The sequence below is a fragment of the Mizuhopecten yessoensis genome, unplaced genomic scaffold, assembly GCF_002113885.1.
Source record: "Mizuhopecten yessoensis strain PY_sf001 unplaced genomic scaffold, ASM211388v2 scaffold4121, whole genome shotgun sequence".
NCBI classification, from domain to species: Eukaryota; Metazoa; Mollusca; class Bivalvia; order Pectinida; family Pectinidae; genus Mizuhopecten; species Mizuhopecten yessoensis.
In genome coordinates, this window is record NW_018405386.1 from 2,094,013 (window position 1) to 2,109,750 (window position 15,738).

Consider the following 15,738-nt stretch of genomic DNA (forward strand, 5'->3'; position numbering starts at 1 on the left):
TTACATACTAATTTGTGACAATATTACAATATAACATGCTAATTTGTGACAATATTACATTATGACCAAATAACATTATAACATGCTACATTGTGACAATATAACATTATGACATGCTAATTTGTGAGAATATTACACTATTACATACTAATTTGTGACAATATTACAATATAACATGCTAATTTGTGACAATATTACATTATGACCAAATAACATTATAACATGCTACATTGTGACAATATAACATTATGACATGCTAATTTGTGACAATATTACATGTTATGCTACATGGTGACAATAACATGCTACATTGTTACAATATACCTTTATGACATGTTACAAGGTGACAATATTCCACTATAACATGCTACATTGTGACCATATAACATTATGACATGCTTATTTGTGACAATATTACATTATGACCATATAACATTATGAAATGCTACATTGTTACAATATAACATTATGGCATGCTACATTGTGACAATATGACATGCTACATTGTGACAATATACCATTATGACATGCTACATTGTGACAATATAACATTATGACATGCTAATTTGTGAGAATATTACACTATTACATGCTAATTTGTGACAATATTACATAATGACATGCTAATTTGTGACAATATTACATCATGACCATATACCATTATGACATGCTACATTGTGACAATATAACATTATGACATGCTAATTTGTGACAATATTACACTATTACATGCTAATTTGTGACAATATTACATAATGACATGCTAATTTGTGACAATATTACATCATGACCATATAACATTATGACATGCTACATTGTGACAATATTACACTATGACATGCTACATGGTGATTATATTACATTATGACATGTTACATTGTGACAATATTACATTATGACATGCTACATGGTGACACTATTACACTATAACATGCTACATGGTGATTATATTACATTATGACATGTTACATTGTGACAATATTACATTATGACATGCTACATGGTGACACTATTACACTATAACATGCTAAATGGTGACAATATAACATTATGACATGCTTCATTGTGACATTATTACATGCTACATGGTGACAATATTGCATTATGGCATGCTACATGGTGACAATATAACATTATAACATGTTACATGGTGACAACATTACATTATAACATGCTACATGGTGACAATATAACATTATGACATGCTTCATTTTGACAATATTACATTATGATATGCTCCATTGTGACATTATAACATGCTACATGGTGACAATATAACATGACATGCTTCATGGTGACAATATTACATTATGACATGCTCCATTGTGACATTATAACATGCTACATGGTGACAATATAACATGACATGCTTCATGGTGACAATATTACATTATGACATGCTACATTGTGACAATATTACATTATAACATGCTTCATGGTGACAATATAACATTATAACATGCTACATTGTGACAATATTACATTATGACATGCTACATTGTGACAATATTACATTATGACATGCTACATGGTGACAATATAAGATTATAACATGCTACATGGTGACAATATAACATGACATGCTACATGGTGACACTATAACATTATGACATGCTTCATTGTGACATTATGACATGCTACATTGTGACCATATAACATTATGACATGCTACATTGTGCCAATATTACATTATGTTGTGACAATATTACATTATGACATGCTACATGGTGACAATATAACATTATAACATACTACATTGTGACAATATTACATTATGATATGCTACATGGTGACAATATTACATTATGACATGCTACATTGTGACAATATTACATTATGACATGCTACATTGTGACAATATAACATAACAAGCTACATTGTGACAATATTACATGCTACATGGTGACAATATAACATGACATGCTACATTGTGACATGACATGCTAATTTGTGACAATATTACATAATGACCATATAACATTATGGCATGCTACATGGTGACAATATAACAATATAGCATGCTACATTGTGACAAAATAACATGACATGCTACATTGTGACCATATAACATTATGACTTGCTCATTTGTGACAATATTACATTATGACCATATAACATTATAACATGCTACATTGTGACCATATAACATTATGGCATGCTATTTTGTGACAATATTACATAATGACCATATAACATTATGACATGCTACATTGTTACAATATAACATTATGTCATGCTACATTGTGACAATATTACATTATGACATGCTACATTGTTACAATATTACACTATAGCATGCTACATTGTGATAATATACATTTATGACATGTTACAAGGTGACAATATTCCACTATAACATGCTACATTGTGACCATATAACATTATGGCATGCTGATTTGTGACAATATTACATTATGACCATATAACATTATGACATGCTAAATTGTTACAATATAACATTATGACATGCTACATAGTGACACTATTACACTATAACATGCTACATGGTGACAATATAACATGACATGCTACATTGTGACAATATTACATTATGACATGCTACATTGTGACAATATAACATTATGACATGCTACATTGTGACAATATAACATTATGACATGTTACATTGTGACATGCTACATGGTGACAATATAACATGACATGCTACATTGTGACCATATTACATTATGACATGCTACATTGTCACAATATTACATTATGACATGCTACATTGTGACAGTATAACATTATGACATGCTACATTATGACAATATTGCATTATGACATGCTACATGGTGACAATATTGCATTATGACATGCTACATCATGTTACAAGGTGACAATATTCCACTATAACATGCTACATTGTGACCATATAACATTATGACATGCTACATTGTTACAATATTACATTATGACATGCTACATTGTGACAGTATAACATTATGACATGCTACATTGTGACAATATAACATAATGATATGCTACATTGTGACAATATTACATTATGACATGCTACATGATGACAATATTGCATTATGACATGCTACATTGTGACAATATAACATTATAACATGCTACATGGTGACAATATTACATGCTACATTGTGACAATATAATATTATAACATGCTACATGGTGACAATATAACATGACATGCTACATTGTGACAATATTACATTATGACATGTTTCGCTATAGTGACACTATTACACTATAACATGCTACATGGTGACAATATAACATGACATGCTACATTGTGACAATATTACATTAAATCATGCTACATTGTGACCATATAACATTATGACATGCTACATTGTGACAATATTACATTATGACATGTTTCATAGTGACACTATTACACTATAACATGCTACATGGTGACAATATAACATGACATGCTACATTGTGACAATATTACATTATGACATAATACATGGTGACAATATTACATTATGACATGCTACATGGTGATTATATTACATTATGACATGTTACATTGTGACAATATTACATTATGACATGCTACATTGTGACAGTATAACATTATGACATGTTACATTGTGACATGCTACATGGTGACAATATAACATGACATGCTACATTGCGACCATATTACATTATGACATGCTAAATTGTTACAATATAACATTATGGCATGCTACATAGTGACACTATTACACTATAGCATGCTACATGGTGATTATATTACATGCTACATGGTGACAATATTACATTATAACATGCTACATGGTGACAATATAACATTATGACATGCTTCATTATGACATTATTACATGCTACATGGTGACAATATTGCATTATGACATGCTACATTGTGACAATATAACATTATGACATGCTACATTGTGACAATATAACATTGTGATATGCTACATTGTGACAATGGTACATTATGACATGCTACATTGTGACAATATAACATAATGATATGCTACATTGTGACAATATTACATTATGACATAATACATGGTGACAATATTACATTATGACATGCTACATGATGACAATATTGCATTATGACATGCTACATTGTGACAATATAACATTATAACATGCTACATGGTGACAATATTACATGCTACATTGTGACAATATAATATTATAACATGCTACATGGTGACAATATAACATGACATGCTACATTGTGACCATATTACATTATGACATGCTACATTGTCACAATATTACATTATGACATGCTACATTGTGACAGTATAACATTATGACATGCTACATTATGACAATATTGCATTATGACATGCTACATGGTGACAATATTGCATTATGAAATGCTACATTGTGACAATATAACATTATGATATGCTACATTGTTTATGACATGCTAAATTGTTACAATATAACATTATGACATGCTACATAGTGACACTATTACACTATAACATGCTACATGGTGACAATATAACATGACATGCTACATGGTGACAATATTACATTATGACATCCTACATTGTGACCATATAACATTATGACATGCTACATATGACATGCTACATGGTGATTATATTACATTATGACATGTTACATTGTGACAATATTACATTATGACATGCTACGCTGTAACGATATAACATTATGACATGCTACATGGTGACAATATTACATTATGACATCCTACATTGTGACCATATAACATTATGACATGCTACATATGACATGCTACATGGTGATTATATTACATTATGACATGTTACATTGTGACAATATTACATTATGACATGCTACGCTGTAACGATATAACATTATGACATGCTACATGGTGACAATCTTACATTATGACATGCTACATTGTGACCATATGACATTATGACATGCTACATTGTGAACATATTACATAATGACATGCTACATTGTGACCATATTACATTATGACATGCTACATTGTCACAATATTACATTATGACATGCTACATTGTGACAATATAACATTATAACATGCTACATGGTGACAATATTACATGCTACATTGTGACAATATAATATTATAACATTCTACATGGTGACAATATAACATTATGACATGCTACATGGTGACAATATTACATTATGACATCCTACATTGTGACCATATAACATTATGACATGCTACATTGTGACATTATTACATGCTACATGGTGAGTATGGTAACAGTGTGACATGTGACAATATTATGAAATGCTTATTTTGTGACAATATTACACTATAACATGCTACATTGTGACAAGATTACATTATTACATGCTACATTGTGACAATATAACATTATGATATGCTACATTGTGACAATATTACATTAAGACATATTACATGGCGACAATATTACATTATGACATGCTACATGGTGACAATATTACATTATGACATGCTACATGATGACAATATTGCATTATGACATGCTACATTGTGACAATATAACATTATGATATGCTACATTGTGACAATATTACATTATGACATATTACATGGCGACAATATTACATTATGACATGCTACATGGTGACAATATAACATTATGACATGCTACATTATTACAATATTGCATTATGACATGCTACATGGTGACAATATTGCATTATGACATGCAACGTTGTGTCAATTTTACATTAAAACATGCTACATGGCGACAATATAACATGACATGCTACATTGTGACAATATTACATTATGACATAATACATGGTGACAATATTACATTATGACATGCTACATTGTGACAGTATAACATTATGACATGCTACATTATGACAATATTGCATTATGACATGCTACATGGTGACAATATTGCATTATGACATGCAACGTTGTGTTAATTTTACATTAAAACATGCTACATGGCGACAATATAACATTATGTCATGCTACATTGTGACAATATTACATTATGACATGCTACGCTGTAACGATATAACATTATGACATGCTACATGGTGACAATATAACATGACATGCTACATTGTGACAATATTACATTATGACCATATAACATGGTGACAATATTACATTATGACATGCTACATTGTGACCATATGACATTATGACATGCTACATTGTGACCATATTACATAATGACATGCTACATTGTGACCATATTACATTATGACATGCTACATTGTGACCATATTACATTATTACATGCTACGCTGTAACGATATTACAGTATGACATGCTACATTGTGACAATATAACATTATGATATGCTACATTGTGACAATATGACATTATGACATGCTACATTATGACAATATTGCATTATGACATGCAACGTTGTGTTAATTTTACATTAAAACATGCTACATGGCGACAATATAACATTATGATATGCTACATTGTGACAATATAACATTATAACATGCTACATTGTGACCATATGACATTACGACATGCTACATTGTGACCATATTACATAATGACATGCTAATTTGTGACAATATTACATCATGACCATATAGCATTATGACATGCTACATTGTTACAATATTACGCTATAGCATGCTACATTGTGATAATATTACATTATGACATAATACATGGTGACAATATTGCATTATGACATGCAACGTTGTGTTAATTTTACATTAAAACATGCTACATTGTGACAATATAACATTATGTCATGCTACATTGTGACAATATTACATTATGACATGCTACGCTGTAACGATATAACATTATGACATGCTACGCTGTAACGATATAACATTATGACATGCTACATGGTGACAATATTACATTATGACATGCTACATTGTGACAATATTACATTATGACATGCTACATTGTGACCATATTACATTATGACATGCTACATTGTCACAATATTACATTATGACAAGCTACATGGTGACAATATTACATTATGACATGCTACATTGTGACAATATAACACTATAGCATGCTGCGCTGTAACAATATTACATTATGACATGCTACATTGTGACAATATAACATTATGATATGCTACATTGTGACAATGTTACATTATGACATGCTACATTGTGACAATATTACATTATGACATGTTTCGCTGTAACGATATAACATTATGACATGCTACATGGCGACAATATAACATTATGATATGCTACGCTGTAACAATATTACATTATGACATGCTACGCTGTAACGATATTACAGTATGACATGCTACATTGCCACAATATAACATTATGATATGCTACATTGCCACAATATAACATCATGACATGCTACATTGCCACAATATAACATTATAACATGCTACATGGTGACAATATAACATTATGACATGCTACATTGTGACAATATTACATTAAATCATGCTACATTGTGACCATATAACATTATGACATGCTACATGGTGACAATATTACATTATGACATGCTACGCTGTAACGATATAATATGTGAACATAAAGGGATATTGTGACAATTTGGCAACATGGCCTAGGAAATCAATTTTGTTTCACAACATTTATGAAATCAGTCTAGAAATGTTAAGCTCCCCTTACCCTTTAAGCCAAATGAGCTTATGCCGTGGTGCGGTGTCTGGCATCAGTCCCGTAAATTAATCTCAATAACCAGTATCGGTAGGCCTATGATAGTGAGATTTGACGCCAATAGTAGCTGGGAGGGAGGGCTACAATTTTTGTGTCGCCTGCAACGCGAGGCGACAAATAGGTTTTGCTTTGTCGGTTGCGTCATCCGAAATAAGGTTTCTGTGTGACAACTTGAGTTCCCTTGGGTTGAATGAACTCAAACTTGGTACACATATTGCATACCAATATAGCTCAGACAAGTTAGCATTTCAGGAGTTAACATGTATGTTTGGTGGAGTTATGCCCCATTAATACCAAATAAGGGCATTGTGTAGTAAATGCAAGANTTAGTTTACATGCTGATTTCCACATCACATCTAAACAATAAAATAAAGCTACCAGTATCTATGATATAACTCAGGTGACCACTAAGGCCCTTGGGCCTCTTGTTTAACGGATTTCTTTGAAACTTAGTAGGCTAAATAATCATGAGATGTTGTTGTGTTGCGTTGAAAAGAATTTTGATTCGACAATTTTTGCCAAAGTTATTGCCCTTTGTTTATTTCAGTATTTGATTTTTGTCCGGCAATCTCCTCCTACATTTTTTAACGGATATCTTTGAAACTTGGTATACATTATAATCATGATATGAAGTTGTGTCGCCTTTAAAAGGATTTTTATTCGACGATTTTGTCCTTTGTTCATTTCAATATTTGATTTTTGTCCGGCAATCTCCTCCTACGTTTTTCAACGGATCTCTTTGAAACTTAGTTTACATTATAATCATGAAATGAAGTTGTGTCGCCCTCAAAAGAATTTTGATTCGAAATTTTTTCCAGAAGAAATTGCCCTTTGTTCATTTCAGTATTTGATTTTTGTCCGGCAATCTCCTCCTACATTTTTTAACGGATATCTATGAAACTTGGTATACATTATAATCATGATATGAAGTTGTGTCGCCTTTAAAAGGATTTTTATTCGACGATTTTGTCCTTTGTTCATTTAAGTATTTGATTTTTTGTCCGGAGATTTTCTCCTATTTTTTTTTATAGCATGTCAGCTAACTACTCTTAGAATGATGCAGATCTTATTTAAATGTAAGAAAATATATAACACTATATGGCATTCGACGGGCGTATATTGTTCCGCCCCGCGGTACTCTTGTTAATCTTGAAGCAATTTATTTTGAATAACCAAAAGGCACAGTGCAATGATATTTGGCCAATTACTTGTTCGAATGAAGATCACTAAGAACGACCTTCTCAATACCCAAAAGTCACAGGAAGATGATATCTGGCAAGGAGCATGCTGGGATGAAGTGCTAGAAACAGTATTCAAATGAAGGACCTTGACCCACTTTCAAGATAACTGTGGTCAAATACGTTAAATATTTAAAACATCTTCTCATAACCAAAAGACCCAAGGTGATGATATTTGGCTTGTAGCCTGCAGGTATGAAGGGCTACCAAGTTTGTTCAAACAGATGACCTAAACCGGCTTTCAAGGTCACAGGGGTCAAATGTTTCAAAATGTTTAAACAACATCTTCTCAATACCACGGGTGATTGTATACAACCAGTAGCATGCTGGTATCGAGGGCTAGCATTTTTTTTCAATGAATGACCTTAACCAATTTTCAAAGTCACAAGAGTCAAATGTTCAAAACGTTTAAGATTTTCTTTCTTTCTAAATAACCAAAATGTCAAGTAATGATATTTGGCTAGTAGTAAGAAAAGATACCAAATCTATTTAAATGTCGCAGGGGCCAAATATGTAAAACATCTTTAAACAACTTATCTTCAATAACCAAATGTCCCAAGGTGATGATATTTAGCTAGTAGCATGCTGCATGTGATGCAGGTCAGATGGTCTTTGCTACTATTGAATTACTTTGACCAACTCTCTAGGTCACTGGGGTAAAATGTTTAAGATATCTTAAAACAACATCTTTTCAAGACCAAAGGGCCCTCTGTGATATTTTGTTGGAAGCCTACAGGGATAAAGGGCTACCAAGTTTGTTCAAATGAATGACCTTGACCACAATGTCACAGGGGTCGAATGTTTAAAATAAAGAACCTTTTTTTTCTCAACCAAACGGTCCATAAGGGGGGTGATATTTGGTTTGTAGCCTAATTTAGCCCATTTTAATACATATATTCAACCTTGGTTCGCTTTAGGTTTACTGGTATGAGATTGATACCAGGCGAGCGATACAAGCGCATTGGGCCTCTTAGTTATTTTAGTGACGTGGTTTAATGTTATTTTAATTGATAATTGACCTTTAATCCATGTAAAATCCTGTTTGCTTAATACTCATTGGGTCTAACAGACCGAGTAGTTATCACAATTATTAAGTATTTCACATCAGTTTCCGTTTTAACAATATTTATCAACTAAACATTGGTACGTAAAACCATAAGTGATGTTGATATTTGGAGTCTACCACGGTGTATTTACTTAGCATAATACAGTATAACATCAAGGCAAGGTCAAGACCGAACTGAACACATGATTGTTGACGTAAGGAATAAACCGCAGGCACGATATCGTTGTTGCCCAAAGAAAATGTCTTAAGGTTACATGTATGTGAAGAACATTAAAATATAAGACTTTCACTCTTCACATGCATGTAGGCCTGCAACGGTTTCCGATGGAGAGAAAACAAATTGTATGTAAACTTTATTTATCTTACAACAATTATGAAACAAATAATTTCAACTTATATTAATCACTCTTGATGGCCCGGATGTTAGCGCGCGTTTGATCTTAATGCTTTAAAACTTGTCTAGTCCAACAAGCTTATAACAAGAAAATGAGCAGAAACCTTTCTCATATCTGTAATATAGTACTTCCTTTAAATTCTTAGTGTCTTTGACCACACGGGCATCATAACAAGGAATATTAGGACGATGACCGAGCAGACGGCAAACATTCGCCAAGTACAGATTCTATTTAAAGATCCACGCCTCGATTGCCTTTAAAATATGTACCCAAATAATTGGCTAGCGTGTTGATTGTAAAACACGGTCACGGAAGTCCATAGTTCTTACGCGTACATTCACTCATTTTTTTTCTTTTTTTTTCATTTCAAGTATTTAAGGGTGTCATTGACAATTCATTGTTCGAGGATTACTATGAGTACCTGCAGGTGTCATTTGTGTCAGACATGATATGCATTGCTTCTTCGAGGGAGAGAAGAACGTAAGCTTGTCTTATTCAGATGTGAGACCAGTATGAGAATTAAAGCTGGTTACCTTTTGTATTTATGTTGTATACTGCATGGGAAACTTTCGCCAAGTCAAATTTTCGCCTTTTGCCGTTGAAATCCCTATTTGCCCGATGTTATTTTCGCCCTTCACTATTGATTACTATATTTATAGGATTTTGTTCATTAATATTTGCGGTAATGATAAACTCGCCCTCAATACGAAGGGCGAAGAAGGTTTAAGTTAACCTGTAGCGATTTCCCGGTTTAATACAGTGGTTAATTTCCAGTATACTAAGAAACAAGTTAATCTAAACAGGACTCAATTATGGTATATATACTGTATAACGATTATATTTTGGCAGGGGTTTTATTTTCGCCATCTTCGCGTCATCACTAAAATCCGCGAATTCTAATGTAATAATGGCGAGGTTCTTCAAGTTCATCGTTTGGTTATATTGTTTCGTTTGCCATTTATCATCAGCTGATAAACCGAAACTAAACATTATTCTTAGAAGTATAATGACTGCACACTCTGACCATGTAAATAGCGTTTGTCTGTAATTGGTTTGTTTTCCGGAACCCGAATGTTTTATGCTGTCTATTGTATAGTTTTGTCAACATCCTGCCCGTGCCGTTGTCGTATTTCTGATTTTTAAAATATATCAAATGTTCTTTACTTATTCAGTATTGTGATATTTTTCTCTAATCCTTATTGTGTTATCTTTAGAAATATAAGTAAAATAGGTTAAAGGAGAAACATTAAGTCCATAATTTGAATTTGAGTACAGATACGTTCGGGAAAACGGATTGTCTGAAGTACGAGACTCCATTTTAGACGTAGCCTTTCTTAACACTTGGTGAATAAATAATGTATCTTTTACATGGTACACCGGGAATTTTAAAGTGTCATGTATACGACTAAATGGCCATGTATTATTATAAACCGAACCATTAAAAACTCGAGGAGGAAGTACGACTCCTAGCTTTCTGTATTAAATCTGCATACCGATATCCCTTTAAACAGAGGTTGACTAGCATTCTTTGAACCGGTTCCAGAACGCCATGGTAAGCTTGCACGACACAAGTCAGTCGTGTAATGCTTAGCTTTAATAAATAAGTTAGGTACTCCAATAAAAACTCAAATAAATATGTATTCTCTAAACTTTTTTCTGTCTCGTATGTTATTTGTGAGACTTTTAAACGTGATGAGCGCTTTGATGGCTATATCGCCATTGCACGTTGCCGTGATTTGAGTCGCCGAATTTTTAACAATGGTTTGTGTAGAAGATCTATGACGATAAATAACCCGCGGATATTGTCTTAGTGTTACTGATCAAAGGGAGACATGATTTAGTAAGTATACCTTATCCAATTATCTTGAAATTCGTTTTAGATTAGAAGACATGTATGTTAATTTATTGGCTAAGAAACACAAACTGTCAGGTAAATTGAAATAATCGGTGATTGCATAACCTTGTATTGCATTATAAATTTAATTATATAATGCCGTTCTCTTTGAACACGAAACTGAAGCTTTTCATTTTTATGCAACAAATCAAAGTTTGTTTCACAAACTAGTATTATCAGATCTATGTAAGTTTTTATGTTATCACTGACGACGTTATAAATCTATCCCATGCGTGCTATGACCCGTTTGCAGTATACAATCAAAAACTTTGATACTCCATATTCACTTTAGCAGGTGAACATCAAGTGTCTAGTATTTTATTGGCACTGTTTATTAGCTTTAAGCCTTACGGCTCATATGCTTGGTACTATTACAACCTGGCTTAGTCGCGATGGTGAAATTGACCGACGTCGTGAGTATCGGGATTGTGTCATTGCTCATTAATTGAACACTGCTCAGTGTTTGACAGAGAAAATAAAAGAAAACACTTCCGAGTAATGAACTAGGTGCATCAGGTCATTGTTGATCTCTTCGATGTCCCTAAAGTTCAGGATAATGAAAACATCCCCAATTCTACAATCCCTCCTAGGGGAATTCGTTTTAAAGGACTCTTCACCAGCCACATACGATCCTTATTGTTATAGAATTTTCATATCTACATTGGAAGTTGGTCTTGTGAAATCAAAATCGACGACACGAGAATTGTGATAGGCTAGTCTATATCATATTACTCATTGACCACAATTGTTACTTGGTATATCTTTGGTATAGTCAATAATACCACTCCATTAAATAGTATGGTCTACTAATGTATTTAATAGTTAAAAAAACGCAGTCTTTGTGTGCAGCTAATAAGGTTGATAATAACACCAGCAGAATTAAAACTTGTTTGTACTCGCAAACTCTAATTTAAATAAACCACATGGATTAAATCTTTTAAATACCGGATACACGTCACTGAACATATGACACTTATACCTGATATGAACATACTGATGATTTAAACCCTTCCGTATTATCAACATTATGTTCATTCAAGTAAACAGAATCACGTAATAAATTCTAAATTTAAATTTGACACGTACGAATTCACTCTAGGCGGAGTTTATAATGCGATTCTGAGTAGTATGTGATGATTAATTCACTCCTTTAATTCAATTCGAATTAAATTAAAATTCGATATCATATTGACACGAACACTAAAGCTGAGGGAAATTATATCTTCGACAGCGCTTTCTTTTGTGGAAAATATGAGACGATTTCGAGTTTAATTTTCTGCTGAAGAAGATACTATAATGCTTCTATAAATTTAATTGATTAATTTGAATGAATATGATCTTTTATGATGAAATGTGTGTTATCTTATACATGTATACAGATTTCAATTTAAATCGACACAGTTAAGTATCGATATATGGATATTTCTGATACTATTTTTGAAGCAATTTAAGACACCTGGATAATAAATTAAAATTATTTTTTCAGTTTTATTGAATCACATGAACAATTTATCACCTTGTCTACATGTTTTTAGTTACTTATTGGTTATACATACTGGTTATACATGTCCTTCATCATAAATTGTTCAGTGGTCCATGTTTCTTAATCACAAACTATTTCTCTTGATTAAAGTTGATCCGTTTCTTAAACTGCGACAAGAAGATATTATGGTGATTTACAATGATGTATCTCAGTCTTTATCTGTTTGTCGAAGCTTTGACGCTCCTACCTGCTGGTTTGGGTAACGAATAAGCTTGCTGCCTCCTGCTGCATTTCCTAGAAGGCGAGTTTTGTGGAGTTCCCTGCGGAATTGGATGTTACCCGTTGTGTCTTATATAGGAGGTTTCCGAAGAAGGCAAAACTAATCTACTGTACCCATCGCAACACTTAGAATCTTTTTTTTACCTTTCTCACTTCCCTACTCTTTCGTAAGTGTCTCTAAGGCACCCGTCTTCAAATGAACACAAATACCATTTTAACGGCTGTGTATTTCCAAATGAAGTACAAGTTCCAGCTGTCAACATACAGTGTAAGCTATCAACATCTCTTGCACAAGAAGTCAACTTATCAAGCTTGTACTGTTTTAATGTCTTTGATCGAGGATTGTTATTTACAAGGTGTTTTTGTGTGTGTGTGTTGACCTTTTAATGCTGCAATGACGGTCTTATTTTCCACCTCTATATTCACCCCTGCAGGTCGGGGATCGAGAAAAGAATACACTGGCTGCAACCCACTGCATGTATCGTAAGAGGCTACTAAAGAAGGAACCCCTGCAGAATTGGGGGTTTGCTTTTGTGCCCTCTACATGGTGACACAAAAGCGACCAAAACTAATCTGCTGCACCTATTACAATTATTGGGATCTTTATATTCCTTTCGACTTATACTTACCTTTTATTCCCTAGCGCCGCAAGTCTGCATACTGATGTAACTAAAACACAAGGTCAAATTGAAATATCATAAACTACAAGATAGAGTCTGCGTTATGATATTACTGAAACAAAACATCAAATATAATGTTTTCTATAAATCCTTGCTTACGTCTCAATTATCATACAGTATAACAAATATGCTTAATGTTTGATTAAAGTAACAGTAGAAACTACTTCCACAGTTGCAAAATTTGAGTTCAACGACAATACGAAAAAATAAAAGGGGCCGCGGTGGCAAAGTGGTTAAGGTGTCTTACATTCTGCTACCACTGGCCCTTCACCACTGGGTCGCTGATTCGAGACCTACGTCGAGCAGTCGCCAGGTACTGGCCGTCGGTCGGTGGGTTTTCTCCGGGTACTTCGGCTTTCTTCCTCTACCAAAACCTTGCATGTCCTTAAATGACCATAGCTGTGAATAGGACGTAAAACAAAAACAAACCAAACCCCTAGCGCATTGCTTGGCAATACCTCAAATTTGGCTTCGAAGGCAATGTGTTTTCTCTCCAGGCCGGGACATACGAATGTCCTTGACATAGTTTTTATTCCCTGCTTAACGTTCAGCTATCAAGGTAATGGCAACAACTGGTTCACCCGTTGTCAGTACAATGTGACCGAATTGAATGCTGTGCTGGGTGCCTTCGGCATGGTATTTCAGTGAGATAGCACTATACAGTCGGCATCAGATCCGCGATATCACAAAGAGGCAACTACACCAACAAACCTTGTCTCCGGCAAGCCTACACACATGCAGGCACGACCTTAGTTGTTGATAGAACGTTAAAACCTACACTATCAACAATCAATCCACCTCGATACTTTAGAAAATACTGGTTAAAATTATTCAACGTGCATACAATTATGAAATTGGTCGAGCACGATAACATTTGTCTATGCAAATTAAGGAATTATGTTTTTTTATTTATATAGCTGACCCCAAAATAGCGTGTTATGATGAAGGAGGCGGAACCCCTGCCAAGTCGTCCACTCTACGACTGTCCCGCCACTCAAGCAGTCATGGCCTACCGCAAGTTCAGAATGGGTTTCACCAAGCGGAAGGTAAAACAAAATTATATCTGTATTTCCAGTTCCATCAACAAATATTTGAATTACAGTTAAATATAAACAAAAATAAGCACGTCGATAAAAATATCAA

The 15,738-nt window shown here is 33.5% G+C and overlaps 1 protein-coding gene across 2 annotated transcripts in view; it reads left to right on the plus strand.

Moving 5' to 3' along the window:
- Positions 1-15,738, plus strand: part of LOC110448602 — a 76,519-nt gene that overhangs the window by 9,864 nt on the left and 50,917 nt on the right. The window contains exons 1-2 of one of the 2 annotated variants that reach the window (XM_021494940.1): positions 11,960-12,099; positions 15,513-15,641. In XM_021494940.1, coding sequence (XP_021350615.1) covers positions 15,534-15,641 — 108 coding nt within the window. In that variant the 5' untranslated portion in view covers positions 11,960-12,099; positions 15,513-15,533. Of the gene's footprint in view, positions 1-11,959; positions 12,100-15,512; positions 15,642-15,738 lie in introns of those variants that run through there. The other variant, XM_021494941.1, reaches the window with a different exon arrangement.